At 64.2% G+C, this 17,286-nt stretch overlaps 1 protein-coding gene across 2 annotated transcripts in view; it reads left to right on the top strand.

Annotated features, from left to right (window-relative positions):
* Positions 1–17,286, top strand: part of KCNQ2 (potassium voltage-gated channel subfamily Q member 2) — a 51,701-nt gene that overhangs the window by 11,724 nt on the left and 22,691 nt on the right. For both annotated transcript variants that reach the window (XM_074347649.1, XM_074347648.1), the window contains exons 2-10: positions 4,656–4,746; positions 5,412–5,538; positions 5,810–5,985; positions 6,819–6,944; positions 8,976–9,086; positions 9,741–9,836; positions 12,292–12,386; positions 13,489–13,518; positions 16,432–16,500. In XM_074347649.1, the coding sequence (XP_074203750.1) occupies positions 4,656–4,746; positions 5,412–5,538; positions 5,810–5,985; positions 6,819–6,944; positions 8,976–9,086; positions 9,741–9,836; positions 12,292–12,386; positions 13,489–13,518; positions 16,432–16,500 (921 nt within the window). The remainder of the gene's footprint in view (positions 1–4,655; positions 4,747–5,411; positions 5,539–5,809; positions 5,986–6,818; positions 6,945–8,975; positions 9,087–9,740; positions 9,837–12,291; positions 12,387–13,488; positions 13,519–16,431; positions 16,501–17,286) is intronic.

Raw genomic sequence — 17,286 nt, 5'->3', positions numbered from 1 at the left:
TGTACGAGGGTCCCTCAGGCTCTGGGGGTTCTCCGATGAGCAGGCTCAGACAGGGACGGGCTGCAGTGGGCTGGGGGTGGGCTGACCATGGGCTCTGGGAGAGGGGTCTGTGCATGGTGGTCTCAGGCATGTGGCCTCCTGCTCCCTCTGACCCTGGCAGGATCTCAGTGTGATTCTTCGCATCTGGTTTGCACCTGGAGCAGCCGTCAGCAGTCCAGGCTTCCCGTCGCTCCCAGAGATTGGAAGTGGCAGTGGGTCCTGGGGGCAGAGCAGTTTATTAGGGGGTGAAATTAGATTCCAGGCTGCAGCGCCAGCCGCAGAATGGACGATGCAGCGGGAGGTTCCCTGGGGAGCAGGGTGTGGGCCTGGACCTGAGGGGACCGGGTTGGCCTCGCACTGGCTGCTTCTCCCTCCCATCTCCCTCAGGTTCCTGGGCTGTGTGGCCCCCAGGGAGACACAGCCTTGTTGGAATGGGCGTCATTGTGGGGAGACCCCTCCCCTGGAAGGGGTGCTCAGGCTCGACCCCGTGGGGTCACGGTGAGCTGCTTTACAGCCTTGTTTTTCTCATCTGTGAAATGGACGAGCATCTCCCTGTCTGCAGGGTTGTCATGATTCTAGCCTGCGGGTGGTGCTGTGTGTCGGGGACCTCTCCCCACCCTCCTGTCCCAGCTTTGCCGGCCGGGGGCCGGGTGAGCGAGTGGTGCTGGTGACATGCCCTGCTTTCCTCTCAACCCTGCCAGTTGCTTGTGAAAGGTTTGTTTCCTTAAATACGTAAAGGGAGATTAATGACCCCTGCCCTCTCCCAAGCTGGCCTTTGGAGGGAGTGGGAGGTCTGGGCTGAGGCACCGACCTCCAGCGCTCTGTCCCCGCCTGGGCTGCATCGCCATCCGTCCCCGGCGCCCCCCCGCCCCCATGGTGAAGTGGGCATCAGATGTGGGAACAAGGTGGCAGAAGCTTTGTCAGGTTTTTCTAGAAAAGAAATACTGCCTGCAGTCCGATGTGGGGGGGCGGGAGGGGGAGATCCAGAAGCAGAGGGTTGGTCTCTTGAGGCAGGGGCTGCCCTTCCCGAGAGTTTAGGGGCAGGCAGAATTCACAGTGCACCCCAGGAACTGCGGGTGTGGCAGTGGCTGCCTGCCGCAAGGTGTGGGGTGTTGTCAGGCCTTGACTGGGGTCTCCTCTGGCTGGCGTCCGTCCAGCCTCCACCACCCTCCGTCCCTCCCGTCACCTCCTGCCTCCCTGGGCCCCTCCCCACCTGTCTCCCCAAACATCAGAATCCCTGCACTCAGGACCCTGCCGGGCCTCCACCTGTTTTAAGAGAGGGGTCCACCTCCCCCAGAGTGCAGGTGGCAGAAGCCCCTCCTGAAGCCTGGCTGAGGTCTGTCCTGCTGTGGGTGAAGACAGTCTGTTTGCTGTGGATCCTGCAGTGCTGGGGCTTGTGAACTGGGCGCTCTGGCTGGAGCACACCTGGGACGAGGCTGTTCTGGCCGAAGTTCGCTCTCCAGGTGGCTGCCTTCCCTGCTGCTCAGGTGAGCGTGGTCTGAGGTCCTTCTCCTCCCAGCTCCACTGCCTGAGCCATCTCGGCCCCTGGAATCTGGGGCTGGGAACCAGCTGCTTGAATTGCTTGTCTCCTTGGCAACCGCAGCCAGGGAAGCATCTTGATGTTGAATTCATTTTCATAATTAGCCTCGGTTGTAGGAGAACCACCGTGTCCTGCCTCCCCGCCTTTCTTTCCTGAAACAGCCTGGACAGTTCCTGGGTTGGAGGGCCTGGGAACCCTTCCCCTAGGGCCCCGAGGCCTCGGTCTGGGTGTTGGGGGGATGCTCAGGTGGTGCTGGGCTTGAGGCCAGAGGCAGAGCCCCTACTTTGCAGCTGAGGGGTGGGACCCCCAGCCTGCGGGCGGGTGGAGCGCCTCAGCTAGCTGTCCTGGGGAGGGAGCAGACCAGGCTACCAGCCCCCCCATCGTCTGGGGCCTGTGGGTCAGCATGCAGCACCCCCCGGTGGTGTCAGTGGTGTCCCCTGTGCATCTGCCCAGCTCCTCTCCCAAGGGGGTTCTGGTCCATCTCTCCTGAGCCTGCCAGCAGCCAGGACCCAGAATGACCAGTCGCCTTTGGGCAGGGAGGCCCCTGCCTGGCTCAGACTCCCCAGTGTCTCCTGGAAGCGGCGGAGCCAGGACCCCGACATAACTCCAGCGGGTGACCCCTTGATGGGCTGCGGAGCTGTGGGTGGTCACCCTTACTGTCCCATGGGAGGGCGATGCTGGGGTCTGAGCCAGTGGGGCTGGGCCCCAGTGAAGTGTCCCCATGACTGAGGACGCTGATCTCAGGGTCTGTGAGGCCAGAGGCAGAGCCCCTACCAGCCTCTTGTAGCCTCAGCTGCCCCGTCTCTAAATGGGTGCGAGCACCAGAGGTCTCGGGTCCAGGAGGTGGCTGGGCGCTGGTCACTGTGGTGCCTGCGACAGGAGGAGGTCTGGAAAGGTTTTCCCGTCGTTCAGCTGCCTGGAAGAGTGGCTGAGGGGTGGCGAGAAGCCACCATGCTCTGGAGCTGTTCCTCTCTTGACCTGCAGGGGCCCAGAGGCGTGGGTGGGGATGCGGGTGCCCGTGGGACTGTCTCCGCTTTGGGACCTGACAGGGTGACAGGGACGCACGCAGCTGCCTGGCTGTCTCCTCCTCTTGTCCGAGTGGGCGGGCGGCCTCTTCCCGAGTGTCTGACCTGCTGCCCCCACTGCACACCACCAGGACGTGCCATCTGTGGCCATCTGTCCCCAAACAGCAGAAACAAATCTTGGAGTGTCTCCGGCACTTTTGGGTGGGGGCCGTCTCCCAGGCCTGCTTCTCGGGAGCCAGCCCTCCTCCCCCTGGCCACGGGACCTTCCGGCTGCAGCTGTGGGTGTGTCTCCTGAATTGCTGGCCTGGTGCCCGGCATCCTGGCCACTGCCTGCTGGGAAGGGCTGCGCTTCCGTACAGCGTGGCTGGGTCATTCTGGAATGTTCCGAGATGCTGGTCAGAGCTGCCCTCGGGAAGCAGGGCTGAGAGAGGGTCTGGTCACCTCGGGACCTGGGCCTTTTCTGTTTGACTTTAGGGAAGTGGTTTTATACCACACGAGGCACTGGCCTTCATGGGCACAGCCCTGGACTCTGAGTCTCCCCGACAGGGTCCTGGACACACCGTCCACCTCCACGCCCAGCCACCCGCCTTGCTCTTTGCTCTGCCAGGAGCTCCCGTCCCTTCTCCCCGATGCCCACCAGCCCTTCACCCTGCAGTGCTGTGTGCACCTCTGCAGGGAAGCCTGCTGGGTTATGCGTCCCCCCGGGCTCCTGCATCACAGTGTTGAGCTGAGCCGGGTCCAGCTGCCCCCCTGAGTGGGCAATCCTGTCAGTCTCTCCCACCGCCCAGGCCTCCGGAGTCCTGACCCACAACCCGGGGTCTCCTCCAACCCTGGCAGGCCCCCTCTGGGCACGTGGGCTCCTTCCCACCAAGAGCTGGGAGAAGATACCCCCAGGCAGAGAATTACGCGCATGAGGCACACGAGATATCTGGACGTTTTTTCCCAGGACTCAGCTAATAGGATAAATTGGCTAATGAGCAAAGGAAATTAATTGCGACTTTGAAATGTGACCGTTTCCCTGCGTGCATCTGTCTGCTCCAGCGGCCCTTGTTATCCGCTACCAGCGCCTCTGCCTGGGAGCTGGGGGCGCGCTGGGAGGCGGGAGGCACCAGGTTGGCCCCGTGGGGGCGGCTCTCTCTGGGCCTGCTCGCCAGGCCTCTTCAGGGCATGTGGGCAGGGCTGCTGGAGGAGCCTGGACCCTCCCAGGCTCGGAGTTCTCGGTGTCGAGCCCCCGCTCGGTGGTGCCGGCAGGATGCCCATCTGGACAGGGCGGGGCTGGCCCGAGCCCGTGTCGCTGTGGCTGCCCCTGGGTTGGCCTGTGCCGTGTGGCTCTGAAGGGCCTCATCCCCCGTCTCCACCAGGGAGGCTGGTGGTCTTGCCTCCTTGGGCCAGTGGAGCTGGGGTGATGAGGGTGTCCTGGGCGGTGAAGATGTGGGAGGGGCGTGGTGTGCGGGCCCCTGTCCAGTGTTCCACACCACGTGCTCTGTGCCTCTCAGGAGCCCTGGACCCCGTTCTCAGCCCTCAGGGGCTCTGTTCCCTGGGACCCTAGCCTAACCTTGTCCACTTTGGTGGGACATGCTGGACGGGGCCTCGGAGTCCACTCCTGCTGCCCAGCGGCTCTCAGTTCCGTCAGTCAGGAACTGCGGACGCAGTCTGGGCGTTTGGGATTGGTGTGTGTGAAGCTGGTGTTAACTGCTCCTGAGCCTGGGGAGGAGCCGGTTGTGGGCGAGGAGAGGGATGGGCCTGTATGGGTGCCTTCTGCGGGGGCGGGCTGTGGGGTCTGCGCCTTTCTTGTTTCCAGGGCAGCCCGGCGGGCGGTGCTCCCCGTTTGCTCTGAGAGCTCTGTGGACTCTCCCGAAGCACGTGTCTTCAGGGCTGCAGCCAGACAGACGAGGGACAGAGGGGAGCGTGGTGGGCTCCCCGGCAGGCAGCCGAGGCCCAGGTGGCCGCTGTGGGCCCGGGCAGCTGCCTGGTGTCCCCCTCTGCTCTGCCCGGGGCTCTCCCGGCTCTGGGCCCGGCCTGGCTGACCCCCCGCCCCCCCGCCCCCCCAGATTCCTGCTGGTCTTCTCCTGCCTCGTGCTGTCCGTGTTCTCCACCATCAAGGAGTACGAGAAGAGCTCGGAGGGCGCGCTCTACATCCTGGTGGGTCCCCGGGGGGGGCGTAGCCTGTCCCCCTCCCCTGCTGCTCTCATCCCCAGACCGTCCTCCCTGCAGCCGGGGGCCCTGCTCTTCCGGCTCCAGCCTGGTGGCCCTCGGTCCCCCGCTCCCGTCCTGACATCGGTGCTGGCGCAGGTCAGCAGCCCCCCCGCCCCTCCCCCCAGCCCCCGCAGCACCTGGTCCTGCTCCAGCCTGGTCCTGGCCCCTCCCTGTGTCGTAACAGCGCCTGACGGCACCCGCCCCCCCCACCGCCGTCCGCACCGCCTTTCCCACCTCCCGTTCTCCACCTCAGGGGGCGGGGTGTTCCCTAGCAGGTGTGGGTTTGGGCTGGGAGCTGCTATGCTCTTAGCAGCCCCATGACGGGTAGGGGCAGGCGCCATGGCAACCACAGGGTAACCTTGGTGTTGCTCTTGGCGATGGAGGGGCTGGCCCGCAGGGAGGCCTAGCCTGCTTCCAGGGGCACCTCTGGGGGCCCCCCCCCGCCCTGCCCTTTGTTCTGGGCTACCGCAGGCCTGGGGGCCCCACCACTCGGCAGTTACCTGAAACCCTCCGTCAGCTCTGCCCTCTGTGCCCCACCTGCACACCAGCCACACAGGACAGGGGCCCCCGCACGCGCACTGGCGGTGTCTCAGCTTTGGCTTCCCCTGCAGGAAATCGTGACCATCGTGGTGTTTGGTGTGGAGTACTTTGTGCGGATCTGGGCTGCGGGCTGTTGCTGCCGGTACCGCGGCTGGAGGGGGCGGCTCAAGTTTGCCCGGAAGCCCTTCTGTGTGATCGGTGAGGCCCGGCGGGGGTGGGGGGGCTGGGCTGGACCCCGGCTTTGGGAAGGACCTGGGTGTCGTGTTGGCTCTAGGGGCGAGGGGCAGGTGGGACCCCGTGACCGACTTCTCGTGGAAGCCTGCTCTCTGGGCATCGAGCCCGTGGTTAGCGTGGCCGAAGTGCAGGGAGCCAAGGTGCCGGGCAGCTGTGCCCAGGCCGGCACTTCATGTGCGCCCCTCTGTCCGCCTTCCCGGAGCCGGGCTCACCCCGCGCTCGCCGTCTCCCGTAGACATCATGGTGCTCGTGGCCTCCATCGCGGTGCTGGCCGCCGGCTCCCAGGGCAACGTCTTCGCCACGTCTGCGCTCCGGAGCCTGCGGTTCCTGCAGATCCTGAGGATGATCCGCATGGACCGGCGCGGCGGCACCTGGAAGCTCCTGGGCTCCGTGGTCTACGCCCACAGCAAGGTGAGAGCCAGTGCTGCGCCGAGGGCGGCAGGCCCTGCCGGGCGGGGCGGGAGGTTCTGTTTCCTCCAGGCGTCTTCCCCTGACTCCACCACGGTCTCCCCAGCTTCTCTGCCAGGCCCGGTCCACTTGGCCCCATGGGAACTGGCTCGCCGTGTGCTTGGCTGGGTGTGCTTGATCGGCACTCCCAGTTACCTGCCCGTTTAGGCTGCAGCCTGCGGTGGCCGCTGGCTGGGGACCCACGAGGTGGCTGCAGGCCCACGTCCCGTCCAGATTCCGCCTCCGTGTTCCAAGGAGCCCTGTCTGCCATGCCAGGCTGTGCCGAGGCCACCTGCTCCTGGGTGGGCTCACTGGCCCAGCAACCCCCTCCCCACTGTCCTACTTGTCTGAGCCCTGAGGCTAGGGCTTGGTGGGCAGAGCAGAGAGGGTGTTAGTCCCCAGAGGTACTGAGGTGTCTCCCCCAGGCTCGGGGAAATTGGGGTAGGGTCCCCACAATCCCGAGGTTCTCCAGCCTGACTGCCTGGTGGCCACCTGACCACACACCTAAAGCCGGGTGGATGTGGCGCTGGGCCATCCTTCCCCGCCGCCCTCCCAGGTGTGAGATGCGCAGAGGCTGGACAACCCAGGGCCAGGACCGGAAACCAGCCGCCCTTCTTGTCCGCCCTGGCCCTGGGGTGCTGGGGGCTCTGTGGCTGGCACTCTGGAAGGGCGTCCACCCCCTGAAGCCCTGGCGTCGCGGAGCCCAGCAGGCCTCCAGGCAGGCGGGGCCTCAGTGCTCCAGGGGCAGACAGGGCTGGACGCTGGCCCAGCGGCTGTGACGTGGCCGTCTCTTCCAGGAGCTGGTCACCGCCTGGTACATCGGTTTCCTCTGCCTCATCCTGGCCTCATTTCTGGTGTACTTGGCGGAGAAGGGGGAGAACGACCACTTCGACACCTATGCAGATGCGCTCTGGTGGGGCCTGGTGAGTGGGGCCGCGCTGCAGTGAGGAAGGGCTCGCTGGGCACGGCCCCTCGGGGGTCCTTCCGCCACTGTCTGCCCCTTCCCCCCGGGTGTGCCCTCGACTCCCTGGGCTGGACAGGAGGTGCAGTGACTCTCCCTGGCCAACCTGGCTGGAGATGTCTCTCGGGGGCCACCTGCTGGCCACTCCTGACCAAGAGGCCCGGTGGCGGTGCTCGTCCAGGGTGGGTGGGGATGCGCTGGCCCATGTGGGGCGGAGGGAGGCCTGGCCCCCGGGGGTCCCGTGCGCAGCCTGGCCAGTTACCTTCCTGCCTTACTGACACCTGTGTGACCTTTGTGCTGGAGGGGAGGAGGGGCGGCCTTGCCCGTCATGTGAAGGGACAGGAGAGCTTGAAAAAGGGGAACTGGACCCCCTGGCTCCCTGAGCTCAACCTCCCGGCTGCCCCTGCCCAGCGTGGTAGGGCCGCCCCCGGACTTCTGGTCCACGCTCATGGCCACCCCGTCCGGGGACCAGTGCTAGTGGCCTTTTGTGAGAAAAGCCTTCTTGGGCCCCTCCTGCTCCTAGTGGGGACCCCGTGTTTTCAGAGAGTGCCCTCTGGAGACCGAGCTGGGCCCCACAGGCCACAACCCCAGTGGCTGAATGGATGTCAGCCTGGCTCCTTCTCAGCCGTTTCCAGGGACGCCTCCATGTGGGGGGTCCCGAGTACCCCTCCTTTGTGGCACTTCCTGGGCTTGCTGGACACTCCGCCTGGGGGGCACCAGGCCCGTGAAGGGTCCCATAGGTCTAGGAGGGCAGAGCCCATCATCTCTGGGACCCCAGACCCAGCTCAGAAAATGATGACCTTGTGACGCTAGGCAGGTGCTGTAAACCCAGTTGCTGGGAAGAGAGATGCCAGCCTCCACCCAGCGTTTAAGCAGAATGCAGTTTACTTGTGGTCATTTTAATTGCCACAAGGCTCGAATCCGTGTCCTTCTATCTCACCACGTGGGCAGCAGGGTGGTCAGGGGCCTGGGCACAGGGCAGGCGAGGGGAGTTGAGGCTGGGGCCCACAGCCCACAGCTCCCTGCAGGTCCAGGCTCTGACTGGACAGTCTGCCCTCACTGGTGACACGGCCTGCGCTTCCTGAGGGGCTTCCCATATTTAAGAATTGAATCCAAAATTTTAATATGCCGAATAGTGCCTGAGTGTTACGTGGAACCCCCGCTGGTGCCCCTCTCCCCAGCCCGGCCCCTCCTGCACGCTCCCCAGTCACACCTACACCGTGGCCCCCACTGTGAACGTCACACTTGGAAGATTTCATTTTGTTCTGTGACAGGATGAGGTCAGCCCCCTTCCCATCCTTGTCATTCTTGGGAAGCCTCCTGCCTGAGGCCCCCTTTCTTCTGCTCTGCAGGCCTGTGGTCCTTGGAGGGGCTCCCTGGTGTTGGGGGAGTCCCCCCACTGCCTCCCTCTCAAGCCGGCCTCCTGCGTGTGGGCCATGAACGCTGGCCCCCGGGTGCTGGCCCCTGGACGCCGAGTCTCCCGGTCCCTCCATCGCCCTAGGGCAGCCCGCACTGCCCGCCACACCTCAGGGAGAGGTCCTTTTCCTCCCCCAGCCCTCTCCCACTCCTCTTCTGGCCTCAGCTTACAAGCCGCCTTCTGAAGGCCCCCACACAACCCTCTCTGTGTCCCTGGAGGGGCCCTCTGGGCACTGTCCCCTCTCAGGCCCTGCTCTCTGCGAGCCTCCTGGCCACCCACCTGGCCTGAGCTCAGCTGGAGCCGCTGCTCTGTCCACAGTGAACCTGCCCTGCCAGCCTGGGCGACACGCAGGAGCAGAGCCTTTGAGTGACCCCCGCCCGGCATGGAGGGAGGGGGAGCGTTGGGATGAGGCTGCTGAGGGGTGAGGGCAGTTGGGGGGGTTGTCCAGCTGCCCAGGGGGGCGGGCGAGCCCTTTGTGTAGACCCTGGGGTGGAGGAGGAGGCGCGTCCGGCTCAGCTCCCTGGCCTCCCTGCGGCCACTGCCCGGCTTGGCAGTGACAGGCCCCGCTGTCCGCAGATCACCCTGACGACCATCGGCTACGGGGACAAGTACCCCCAGACCTGGAACGGGAGGCTCCTGGCAGCGACCTTCACCCTCATCGGTGTCTCCTTCTTTGCTCTTCCTGCTGTAAGTCCTGCCCCTCCTGCCTCTGCTGGGGATGAGTCTCGGGCTCCAGGGACCACAGTGACGTGAGGCGGGCACATGGCTCCCAGCAGGCCCCCAGCCCCCGAGCAGCTGCAGGTGGCACCTCCGTGGGGACAGAGCTCCCACAAGGCTCCATCGGGGGCTCTGAGTCTCTCCCAGCTGTGCCTTCTGACCCACACCTGCCAGCTCCCCCCAGCCCAGTGGGCTGGGCCAGGAGGGGCCCTATTACCAGGAGCAGTGCTGCGGGGCGACACGGCTCCCCGTCAGGTCCCAGGGCACCAGGGACCCCATCTCCTGCCGAGGAGCTTCTGATAACTCTTACCCACAGCCGGGCAGGGTCGGGGGTGGCCAGTGGGGCTGCTCCCCAGGTGGCCCTTCTGTGACCCTGGGCCTCACCCCTCCACTCACGTCAGCGTGGACAGACCAGGGCAGGAGGACTGATCTCTGGGCCCAGGTGTGTTCCGTGTGGGCAGGCCCTGCCAGGCTCCTGTGAGCCCAAGTCTTTCCCCTTAGCTTGTCTCCTGGTGATTCCTGGTGATGAGGGGCTGAGAAGGTGGGAAGGCAGAGCCAGGAGTGCAGGCAAGGGTGGGGGGGGCTGTGGTCCCTGGGGCGCCATCTGATCCCAGTGGCCTGCAGGGCATTTTGGGGTCTGGCTTTGCCCTGAAAGTTCAAGAGCAGCATCGTCAGAAGCACTTTGAGAAGAGGCGGAACCCCGCAGCTGGCCTGATCCAGGTGAGTCCAGGCGGCCCCCACGTGGACCCCCATGGGAACCCCCACGGGAACCCCCACGTGAACTGGCGGAGCCTCTGGCCGGGCCCACGGCGTCGGAGCAGAGCCCTGCTCAGTGTCTCCCTGTCGAGGAATCTGTCTGTGCCGAGAACCAGCTCAGACGCCCCGGGCTGCATGGTGGCTCCAGCCCAGGCAGCGTGGAGGCTGGTGCTGGCTGTGGTTCTACCGGCCCCGGGCTCTGGGCCAGGCTATCACAGCTGCCCCTGAGGTGTCCCTTCATAGCACTGGTACCCATCCTGCAGGTGTGGGATCAGGGTTCAGAGACCCCACCTCAGGTAGGTGCCCCAGCTGAATGCCCGCCCCACCACCAGGGGCCACAGTGGCTGCTCGGCGTCCAGCAGTGCTTCCGGAGCCATCCTGGAAGTGTGGCCTGATGTTCCCACAGCCCCTCTCAAAGCGTGGGGGGGCCCGGGGACCTTTGGAACTGACCGACTCTACCGCTGGCTGGACATGGCCCCAGCACCTCACGTGTCTGTCTTTCTTGAAGACATGGTCCTGCCCTGGGTGCAGCCTGCTTTTACAGATATATGTACGCATGTGTCTTTCACCATAAGAGCTTCAAATGGCTACTTGTTTTAATTGCACAAAAATATAAAGAAGAACAAAAGCGCCCCCAGTCTCGCCCACTACTGGCAGTGAAGTCGCAGCCCTGCCTGCGGTTCAGAGGCTCGAGCATCGCAGGGAGGGAGGGAGGCCTGACAACATGGCACCTCCCCTCTTCCTCTCCTCTCCAAGAAGCTCAGAGGTTTGGGAAGGAGACACAGGGGACTGAGGGTTTGGGAGGGACCCCCATGTCTCGGGGTATGTAGGCGGCCACTCACTTGCGCAGTGCCGGACGCAGGCTCGGAAGTGACTAGAGAAGACCCTCAGTGCTCACCTCAGGCCGGTCTTTAGACTCCATGCAAGCAGGAAGTGAAGGCTAAGGCGGAGCTGTAGGCGGCCTTGCCAAATGTTGAAGGAGTGCCCCCATGCAGGGCCGGTCTGCAGGGACCAAGGGTGTTTGTTTCCTCTTTGGTTTGTTGGGTTTAGTGGAACCTCTGTCAAGTCACTGACCACCGAGCTAAGGGGAACAGATGTGAGTGACCACATACAATGAAGAATACAGTGTTTGCAGACTAGCTTAGAAAAGTCATTGGACAAACAGCTACCGTCAGAGGCAAGCAGCAACAAAAAGCTCCGGGGACAGGGGAGGATCTGCTTCTGAAGTACCACGTGGTAATACTCCAAATGTCCAGTTTTCAACGAGAAATTGTGAGGCATGCAAAGAAACAAGGAAGTATGGTCTAATCACAAGGAGAAAAATCGGTGGAAGCTGTCTCTGAAGAAGCTCAGGTATTTGATTTACTAGACAAAGACATCAAGTCAGCTGTTTAAGTATGCTCAAAAGACTAAAGGGATCCATGGAAGAGAATGAAAGGAAAACAGAAGAATGACGTCTCACCAAATGGGGAGTGTCAATAGAGATCAAAATTATAAAAGGGAACCAGAGAGAAATTCGGGAGCTGAAGAGTGCAGTGGCTGGAACGAAAAACTCACCGGAGGGTCAGCAGCAGACCTGAGCCGGCAGGAGGAAGGGTCGGCAAACCTGCAGACGGGTCAATCGAAGTTACCCAGGCTGCGGGGCAGAAAGAAAGCAAAGGAAGGGGAATGAACAGAGCCCGTGAGACTGGCGGGACACGAGCTAACCTGCCGATCTTGGCATAATGGCAGTCCCAGAAAGGGAAGAGAGGCGGGCGAAAAGACTGAAAACTTCCCAGATTGGATGAAAGACGTGAATCTATACATCCCAGCAGGATACAGTCACAGAGATGCTCCAGGACACACTAGGAGCACACTGGCGAAGGCAGATCTTGGAAGCAGCGAGAGAGAAGTGACTTCTGATGCCCAAGGGGCCTCAGTGAGAGTAACTGCCGATTCCTCACCAGAGACTGCGGGGGCCGGAAGGCGGTGGGGTGACGCATTTCATAATAAGGGCTGGCCAGCGGGTCCCTGGCTCTGCCCCCGCCCCCAGCTCCCGAGTCCAGTGGAAAGCTCCCTCAGGGCTGGGGGAGGGCAGGAAGGCAGCCACGATGCCAGGTGGTAGCTGCTGAGCCTCAGGTGAGATGAGATGAAAGGAAAGAAGTGGAGGCCCCCTGCAGACTCACCGTGTGCTTGACCTGCGCCCCTTCCTCCAGACCCCGCCAGCCACAGCGGGCAAACATGTGTGTCCATTCTACAGAGGCTAACTGAGGCCTATCAGGGGTGGGGCAGGTGCCAGGGGACCGCAGTCCAGAGCCTGGTGCAGGGGGGCGCTCAGGGGTCAGGCCCTGGGAGAGGTGGGGGGCCCCTCCTGAGGCCTTGGGCCCTGCCAGCCCCGCCTCCCCTCAGGGCCGCCTGACCCCCCTGTCCTCCACCGCAGTCCGCCTGGAGGTTCTACGCCACCAACCTCTCGCGCACGGACCTGCACTCCACGTGGCAGTACTATGAGCGCACGGTGACCGTGCCCATGTACAGGTACCCCCCTGCCCCTCCCGTTTGTTCTTTAAGCCCCATTTTTTGTTGTTGTTCATCATTCTGATTTTTTTTTGTTTCTTTTTCTTTAAAATGTATGTAACTTTCAAAAAAGAATTGTGTGTGATTTATTTTGAAGTGTTAATTTTGTTCTTTGTTTTGTAGTTTGCGGCTTTTATTTTTCACCTTCATTCTGCCCCCCTGCTTAGTGTCCTTGCTGTCAGGTGCCTTGTGTGTGAGCACCGCGGAGACAGCCCCCCAGAGCTCGCGGAGGTAAATGCTGGCCAGTCCGTGAATCGCAGCCCCGGCGCGGCGCGGCCCTGCCAGGGTGGCCCCGCGTTTAGAAGTGAAAGGCTAACCTTGACCCTCTGTCCTTCAGCGGGGGCCAGGTTCTCTCCCCGAGAAAGGAGAGGACCCAGGACCACAGTGAGGCCCCAGATGGACAAAGCACAGTCACCCCTAGGTGCCCTCCGTGGGAGAGAAGGGGGCCGGCAGTCCCTCCCCGGGGGCGGTCGGCAGAGGCAGTGCCAATAGACCCATGAGGCCGCTGGTCAGCCGGCGGCTTTCCAGGCCACCCTGGGCTTGCCTGTGTCAGGCTCTAGCTTAGACGAGGTCTGAGCTGAGAAGTGATAGGGCCGCCCGGAGTCCATGCAGGACTGGTGCCCTCAGGTGGGCACTGCCCTGCCAGCCTGCCCTCCACCCTTGGAGGCCTGGGGGACCCCAGTCTCCTTACCTGCTCCTGGGGTTTGCGCTCACGGAGCTGTCAGCCTGGGGCTCCACCGGCCACCTGCCTCTGTGAGGATTTGCCACCTGGAGAGAGGGGGCCGCCCAGCCCTCCTTCAGCGTCCATCCCACCCGCACTTCCTGGAGCACTCAGCTTGGTGGGGGCGCCTGGTGCCACCTTCCTCCCCGGAGGGGCCTGCCTTCGCCCCCGCACGGCGCTCCCAGTGCTCCGGTCCAGGCAGCACTGACCCTCGTGCTAATTTTCTTTGTTCTTTTGTTTCCCCCACTTTCCTTGACCATTTTTTTCACTTCGTTTTTCTTATCCCGTTCTTTTTCAATTTTCGTTCCTTTCCCTTTGTGTGTGTGTGAAAACACTTGAAAGCTCGCAAACTCAAACCTACGGGGCCTCCAGGTAGGACTGCATGGGCAGAAAGTGTGTGGTGTGGTTCTGTTCTGTTGAGGTCCGTTCCGGGGCCGCCCTGCGCCCCTGCCAGGCGCCCCTGCACCCCGCCCAGCCTGTGGCCCCAGCCTGGAGCCACGCGCGCCTCCCTCGCTCCCCTGGCCGCCTCTCTCGACTGCCCCCACCCCAAGCTGCTTTCTTGTGCTGGATCTGTCTGTCCCAGGTGTCCTCTGTTCCTCGTCCCGCTTCCTGCCTTGTCTCAGTGGCTGGGGCCCCTCTTCGCGCCTCCATCCTGCCCCACGGGCCCCACTTAACACCCAACGCGGAGGTGGTAGAGATGGGGCTCCCCAGCCTGCGGCCCACTGCAGCGAGAGGGAGGCCGCAGGCCCTGGGAGGAGAGGCTGCGGTGCACCCGTGTGTCCACGCATTGTGTCTGCGCCGGAGGGCTCTCCTCCTGCTGTGCCCTTAGTCTGGGGTCCTGGGCCTACTGGGGGCCCTGAGCTGCTATAGGAGGTTTCCCCGAGCCCGGGGCCAGGTCCCCCTGCAGGCCCTGTCCTTCCCTGAAGAGTGGTGGGACTGTGCTAGACGGGGATGTCCACGCACGGCCCTGCCGAGCCAGGGACACCGTCTCCCTGCGTAGGCCAGGAGGGGCCCTCCAGGGGTCTCTCACCCTCCCCTGGCACCTGAATGGGCGCCCTGTTAGAAAGTTACCCTTCCACTCCCAGAAGGGAAGAGGGTGCCGTGCTGGGCAGTGCAGGGCAGGCTCCATGGGAGGGAGGGACCTGAGCCCCTCGGCCTCTCCACCCAGCAGTGCTTACCCTTCCCCTTGGCTGCAGACCCTGGGGGCCTCACTCAGAGGACAAGGTGCCAGTGGGAGCAGCGGCCTTCCCCAGCTACTGATCCTGGTCTGCTGGGGCAGACGCAGTTGGAGGGTGCCTGCGTCAGGCCCTGACAGGCCCCTCCTAGACCTGGTGGTTCCCTCGGTCCGTCTTTTCCAGCCAGCCCCACACCCCTCGACGTCTGTGGAGGTGCCCCCCTGCCCCAGGCCTCCTGGAGGTGGCTGACTCCCAGACTAACAACTGCTCCCTCCTGGGAGACGCTCCCCAGCGTGTCCCCACCCCTGTTGCTCACGGCACCCTCATCCCCCACACCGGTGCTGTGTGTGCGTGGCCCCGATGTGCGTGGTGCGTGCACGTCCCTGCCCGTGGCCCTGCCCGCCCGTGTTCTGTTCCCTGCCGCTGTGTGTCCAAGGCATGACGTCCTCACTGCGTGTCCCTACCCTGGACCTGTGTGTGTGGGGGCTGAGTGGGGCCAGCTGTCTGGGGTCTCTGCTCTAGGCCCTGTGGTGGGCGGTCAGGGGGGTGGGAGGACCAACTCTGCCCCATGTCCAGTCCTGGGGCTCTGCTGCACCCATGACATGAGCCGACCCGACTGCCCGGGCCTCCTGCTTGGTCTTGACCTATGAGGACAGGGGACAGCCCTGGAGGGGGAGGCGGGGGGAGGGCGCGTGTTCCAGGATCCAGGCCTGGCTCTGCTGGGGCCACAGTGGGGCACAGGGCACTCCACCTGGCGCCAGAGGGCAGCGCTGGGCAGAGGAGGGGGAACCAGAGCAAAGCCAGAGACTAGCAGGGAGGGCCGGCAGGCGCGTCCAGGTGCAGTGGGGTCAGAGATCCTTCTACCTTGGAGGCAACAGGGCGCTCTGGAGAGTCTGAGCAGGAGGGTGACGAGAACGAGCCCCAGGAAGGGGGGTGGTGGGCATCCAGGGAGCCCGAGGGGAGAGGGCACAGGAGGGGCGGGAGGGGAGAGGCAGGTCCAGGAGGAGACGGAGTGGGGGGTGGGGTGAGGGCTGGAGCCAGGCCTGTGCCGGGGGTGGTGGCACTGCAGGACACAGAGGGAGCATGCCCAGGAGAGGCTTGGACAAAGGTGCTCTGGGGCATAGGGGGCCTCAGGGTCAGGAACCATGGAGGCTCAGGACAAGATTCGGGGGCTGAGACTGGGTGGGGGTGTCACAGCCGTGGGGGTGTCCCAGCGGGTCGGGCTGGGTCAGGAAGGAGAGACCAGGGTCAGGAAGCAGGGCAAAGAGACGGGAGCCTGTGAAGGGGCAGAAGGTGACAAGGAGCTGGGAGCGAGGTGGGTGAGGGGTGGGTGGGGGGCGGGTGGGGGGCAGGAGTCTCTGCAGACCTAGTGAGGGCCTGAGGCTCCTACGGCCGGAGCGGGGAGCCTGGGCTTCCCCGGGAACCTCCCAGGTGTGCAGCCCGCCGCTGGCGTCGCAAGGAAACTTGATTCACCTCTTGGCTTCCCTGCCTGGTGGCTGCAGTGCTGAATGTGGGCCTGGTGGCCGTGACTTGGTTTGGGAAGAGGGGCCTTGGAGTGGAGCCAGGCCAGGTGGTGGAGGGTCCTGGGCCTCTCCTCCAGCCGTCCTGGAGGCTCACCTACAGACCAGTGGGCCTCTCTGCCTGGCACGGCCCTTCCCACTGACCTCGGCCCCGCCCCAGCTTTGGCAGAGAGTGTGGCTCTGAGGAGACGGGTCGGGGAGCCTCAGGACGTTGGGGGGCTGCATTTGCCACTGTGCTGCCCCCGGGGGGGTGCTCAGGGCTTGGGAGAAGCCCCCTAGCCCCTGTCCTCCAGGGCTGTGCTGGGCCCGCTCCACGTGGGCAGGGCCGGGTCTCTAGGGACGGCCTGGGCACCGCCAACTGCCAGGGCCAAGCCCCTGGAGAGTCCCCCCGGGGAGTGCGGCTGCTGCCCCGGCCCCAGCGGTGGAGACGCCAGCCTGGGCCGCGTGAAGTCCCCCTCTCTGCCTGTGACAGGGCACAGCCCGAGTCCCCCAGGCGCCGCCCGCCCCGTGTGTGAGGTGACCCCGGTGAGGGCGGGGTGCGGGCCCTGGGCTGCGTGGCGGGGGCTCACTGCCCTCTCCTCTCGCTGCAGACTGATTCCGCCACTCAACCAGCTGGAGCTGCTGCGGAACCTCAAGAGTAAATCTGGCCTCACCTTCAGGTTAGCGGGTGCTGCAGGCTGGAGCTCGGGGCCCTGGTGTCTGGGACTCCTGAGGGGCCCCGGCTGCCACCGAGCCCCGGGGCGCTCCCGGTGGGCTGGCCATGGGACCCGGTGCTACTGGTGGTTTCCGCTTTTGCCGACCCTGCCCTAGGCTCCCATCCCAAGGGCAGCTGCTTGCGGGGGTGGGGCAGAGGGTGGACCTCCACGTGGGGCCAGGAAGCTCTGGCTGCGGGTGAGAGGCAGAGTCCAGCCCCGCATCTCCCTGGAGCATTGAGTGGACACACATGTGGGTGGTAACCGCTGGTTCTCCCGTGAACACAAAATCTGCGACTCCCAGAGTGCTGGACAGAGACGGATGTGCATGGGAGACAAGCTTGCAGATGGGAGAGAGGCAAGGACGGTGCCCATGGGGCTCCCCGACTGAAGAACCCTCCTTGGGGTGAGCAGCCGTCGTGGGCTGAATGGTGGCTTCCACCCTGCAGAGATATGTCCATGTCCTGCAACTTGCGAATGGGACCTCTTCTGGAAGAAGTCTCTGCGACTGTGATTAAGTGAAGGGCCTCAGCGTGAGGTCCTCCTAGATCAGTGTGGGCCCTCAGCCAATGACAGGTGTCCTTCACAAGACACTGAAGATGGCCACGTGGGCAGAGGCAGACACTGGAGGGAGACGGCCGCCAGCCAGGGGATGCCTGGGCCACCAGGAGCTGGGGAGCCAAGGAAGACCCTCCCTGGAGCCCCAGAGGGGTCGCCCTGCTGACATCTTGATTTTGGAGCCTGGCCTCCAGA

Source organism: Camelus bactrianus, chromosome 19 (genome assembly GCF_048773025.1).
Source record: "Camelus bactrianus isolate YW-2024 breed Bactrian camel chromosome 19, ASM4877302v1, whole genome shotgun sequence".
In the NCBI taxonomy this organism is placed as follows: domain Eukaryota; kingdom Metazoa; phylum Chordata; class Mammalia; order Artiodactyla; family Camelidae; genus Camelus; species Camelus bactrianus.
Note: the sequence above shows the minus strand (reverse complement) of the source record. Positions and strands in the feature narration are given on the sequence as shown.